The following is a 4507-nucleotide window of genomic DNA, read 5'->3' as shown; positions in this document are numbered from 1 at the left end:
ATATTGAGCCTGCAGGAGGCGAGCACTGTAATCGTGGTGGAGGTCGTCTGTGCCCCAGGTAGGCTGGGTGTCTCTTTGTTTTCTGCTTTGTGGAGATGACTGGGGAGTCTTTTCCGCTTCTGTGGGCAAACTGGCAATGACAGGTCACCCACTGAAGTCTGTGGACCTGGGCTGAGTCCAACCGCATACCTACAGGAGGTTCTATGGTGGCTATAAGAGAGAAAACACTCAAACAACATCCTTATGATGTGGTCACTGCCTGCCTCAAACAGCCTCCTGAGACTTTAAGTAGTGCTGTGTATTGTGGTGTCTTTTCCTGTTATTCCAAAGCTAAACATGGGGTTGCTTCATGCTGTTTTGTGGGTCAGAAATAACCTAGGGTGTCTTATCATGGCAAAGGAGGGTTGCCATGACTCCTTGGTATATCATTGCTCCTTTTTAGCCAAAAATAGAGAAAACTGCAATGTTATTTCCTGTCTTACACAGAGCAAACAGAAGTTGGCACACCCCCACAAAGTCAGGCTTCCTCATGAGCCAAAGCATTTTCTACTCAGGTCAAGTTCTTATACTCCAAGATTTTAAGGTCTTACCAGGAGAAATGACCCATGAGAAATAAGATAGACATGAGGCTACATACATAACCCTCCAGCTATCATTTGGCTTTGTTGACGTAAAAATAGCTTACACTTCCAGACTTCTTAGAAATGGCTCTTAAATAGATCTTATAAATCAGTTAGATTGGAAGCTTATGAAGCTTCTTATGCTTTGGATTAAGATGAACCAATATCATGCATTTTCACATCAGGATAGGCAGATAATGCCCAGACTCCATTGGTTTCTACATGTGATTGAAGTTCCCAGTTGGGCTCTTCCATTACTTCACCCTCTGAACCATGACCATCGTGGATTTCTGGAGGAAAAAAAAAAAGGGGGCTCCTGGGCGTAAATTTGGATTCCCTAAACATAGTGTCACTTCACAGCTAAAAACACTGGCTGCATAAAAGCTACCTAAACCCAATTGAAGGGCACAGTCCAGCTCAGCAGAACGCTAGTTCAGGTGTCAGTACACAGAGCTGCAAACACTCCAAACAGATGTACCAACACTTCTATGCAACTTTTAAATGTTGCCCTTGCTATTTAAACCCAGAAAATAATGATGCTGGTGACTATGCAAAAAAGTAGATTGAAATTATACTGAATGGCTCAGAGCCTATGAGCGGAATTGTGCTTTATTCTATACTATAGCCAGCACCCCAGAATAGCCTAAACAGAGCTGAGATTACCATTTGCCTGGCCAATCTGTAGGATATTTAACCCTCAGCTCTAAGAGGTGGTGTTAAGGAATGTGCATGCAATGGGTTGGAGAGTGCTTTACTGAGCGTTCCAATATCCAGGGAGAAACTAGAGTCGTTTTTAATATACTGTCCTTCTGGGAAGTGGTAACTGTACATTGGCCTCTGGTTTCTGAGACACCAGTGCCGGAGCCAGCTCACACAGATCTCAAGGTGAGTCATTCCACCAAGCTGAGCTAGCTTTCACAGAGGCACTGCGTGCTGCACAGCACAGGAGTTAAGGGTGGTGGAGTTTCACATGAGCTCTGTGGGCTGTGGCTCCCTAGGAGACATGATTAAGAAGCAAAAATTCACTGCTGTCCTAAACCCTCACCAGCATATTAATGATAAACTGAGGGTGCAATCAAATGCGGAGGGAATACTCAAAGTCCATTGTCATAAACATGTCAGCAGGAGAACAAAACTGTGTTTCATTAATCATTAAACTTTAAAGAGACTAATTTACACTACAAAATGAAGCTGGAAAAATTAATAATAAAGAATCCTACTGACAACAACAAGCAAAGCTGATTAACCCTGAGGAAGTTACTGTCTTTCCACTTAATGTTGATCTCCATACAAATGTGCTTACACTGACCGGTGGCTGAAAGCATAAGCTGCTCCTGAGAAGGCTGGTGTATATTGCTACAGCTACAAAAAGGGCAGGAAAGGGTTTCCTGTCCTGGGGACCTTCTAATGCTTTTTCTATTTCCTATTATGCTTTTTTATTTCCTATTTTAATGTGCTCATCAGTATCAGAGGTGACGTTCCAGATTAAAGGAAGCTTTGCATTTTCACATACATATGCACAAACATCTTCATTTTTGCATGCTGGTGTAAATGGGTGAAGTGGGGAAGTACAAGATCTACCTAGCTTTACTCCATGTAACATCTGCTTGCCTAATACAGCCACGTATATGTTAGCTTAGTTAAATCATGGGGGAAAAGTCATTGTCCTGTAAATGGATGCTATTTCCACTTCATGTAACTTATTGGAAGTTAAAATATTCTGTGAGTGGTCACCTTAAAAAAACCCCCTCTGTTTTCATGACAGCAAACAAATGGTCTTCTGTGACATTAAATCTACCACTGTCACAGTCTGCAGCACAGGATGCCTCTTTGCTCTTCAAAAATTGGTGGGAGCTTCTCCCACAATGAAGTGTTGTGTTAAAAAAGCTAGCTGCCATTTTTAGGCTTTGTAACACTGGTTTGTTTTTCTTGTAGCTGTAACCTCCTCTAAGATATACACTGCTCAGGATATGGCTATCTTAGGTGGTACATTAGCAGCACTGCTATTAATTGCCTTAGTCTTCCTTGGAGTGATGATATATAAATGGTATGGAAAAACAGTCAAATACCTGATAAGGGAAAAGGTAAGTGTGTGCCTTGTTTGTACCTGACTCACTTTAAGAACTTCTTAGACTTAGAAAGTGGGATCTGAGGAGGTTTTAAAGTATGGATGGGCTGTCCAAATATTACACGTTTGTGTGAAGGTGATGAATCACTCCTGAGACCATGTTTGCAAAGGTAGCATTGCTTTGGTGTTGCTTGCTGTTGTTCTTTTCTGCCCCCTGAGGCTGGAGCCATGTGGGAGATGATGAGCAGACACAGTAAGGAGAGTACCACAGCTCCTATGAGCACAAAATCTAGGATGAATGTGACACATATCAGAGGTGGTATCTGAAAAACAGGTGTCTGCGTATAAACCGCTGTTCATCCTCCCTCTACAGTCAATGGAGAGAAAGGTCCCTTCACATCCCATCCGAAAGCCTGAGCTTAGACAGTTGTCTGCACTTGAGCTATTAACACGGGCAGTCTGCTTGCTTTGAAGTTTAGGGTGTAATTCATCTGACCAGATGTTGGTCTCTGCCTTAGGATGGGACTGTGAGGAGCCTAGACTCCACCGACTACAACACGAGTCCAGAGCACATAGCTCAGGTGAATAACAACAGTCCTTCATCCTGAGTGAGGTAAATCCCACTCCAGAGTAATACCTCAAATAGATAGGTACAAATCGGTATACATTGCTGTGCTCAGCCCTCCTGGAAAACATGCCTATGCTTATCTGAAAAAATCCAGAAATTGAGTCAATAAAAAATAGCTGTTCTAGGGAACTGTATCTTTCCCAGGCTTCAAATAGGTCTAACTGCAAAACAAGCTGAAGCTTTACTGAGCGGGAGTTCAGTCACTTCAGCCACCCCTTCCCCCTCACCCCCCACCCCCCCACACCCCGTTTCTTTTCCTTTCACTACAATCACAAGGTGTTTCTCCTCCTGTAGTTCTCCCAGAAAATCTCTGGGGGTTACCAGAACCAGTCTTACATGCAAGATGAACACCCAGATGTGAGCACCAAACAGCATGAGACGTCAGAAAACGGCAGTGTCCAGTTGCTGACACATGTGCCAGAGCAGAGAGTACTTTCCTTGCCCTCTTCCAATGCAGAAGAAATTGATAGCCTCCCAAAGGCTTCTATAGCTTCCACCATCATCCTTGTCCAGGAAGAGAAAGAGGAAGAAGTGGAAGAAGAGACTGAGCATGAGAAAGAAGTGAAGTCTATCCTCAAGACAGACAGGCACGTGGCAGATGATGGCTACAAAGCTGTGTGGTTTAAGACTGATGTGGATCCAGATGCTGGAGAGAGGGTTGAAGTGATTAAGGACAATGCAGCAGATGGTGACGATGACAGTGGCCAAGATCTGCAGAAGAATGAGGAGGAAGAAGATTATGGTGAGGATGATCACCTCAGAGGGCTGAGAAGATCCTTTGCTTCAGAGAGCTCATCTCTCCCAGCTGCAAAAGTGATAGTCAACATGTCTTGCACAGATGCAGTGACAGAAGACAGTGACATATAATGAAAATAGGCCTGCACTCTCCCCCCCAAAAATGGGGGAATCTCAGCTGCTTTGCTGACATGAAGCCCATCTTTCTGCTCAGGGGGGAAACAGGAATGCAGGAGGACGAGGTTGCCTGTCCTGCTTGTCCAAATGCAGAGATTAAAGCTGGAAGAGATTACAGCTAATTCAACCTTTTAGTGACACCTTGAAATACCACTTAGGATTTTGGCGGGGGGGGATCATGTCTCGACCTTCCTGCCTGTTCCCCCTGGAGTCCCTTACATCACATTTCCCAAACTGGCTGCAGGTACAGCAGAGATGTAGCTGAACTGACTTTGAAGC

The 4507-nt window shown here is 44.1% G+C and overlaps 1 protein-coding gene across 1 annotated transcript in view; it reads left to right on the top strand.

Moving 5' to 3' along the window:
• CDHR5 (cadherin related family member 5) overlaps positions 1–4183 on the top strand; it is an 18628-nt gene extending 14445 nt beyond the window's left edge. The window contains exon 14 of the mRNA XM_009283703.2: positions 3611–4183. Within this exon, the coding sequence (XP_009281978.1) occupies positions 3611–4183 (573 nt within the window). The remainder of the gene's footprint in view (positions 1–3610) is intronic.
• The last annotated feature ends 324 nt before the right edge of the window (positions 4184–4507 follow it).

Source organism: Aptenodytes forsteri, unplaced genomic scaffold (genome assembly GCF_000699145.1).
Source record: "Aptenodytes forsteri isolate BGI_AS27 unplaced genomic scaffold, ASM69914v1 Scaffold535, whole genome shotgun sequence".
Lineage (NCBI taxonomy): Eukaryota > Metazoa > Chordata > Aves > Sphenisciformes > Spheniscidae > Aptenodytes > Aptenodytes forsteri.
The sequence above is the reverse complement of the archived record's forward strand: the minus strand, read 5'-3'. Positions and strand labels throughout refer to the sequence as shown.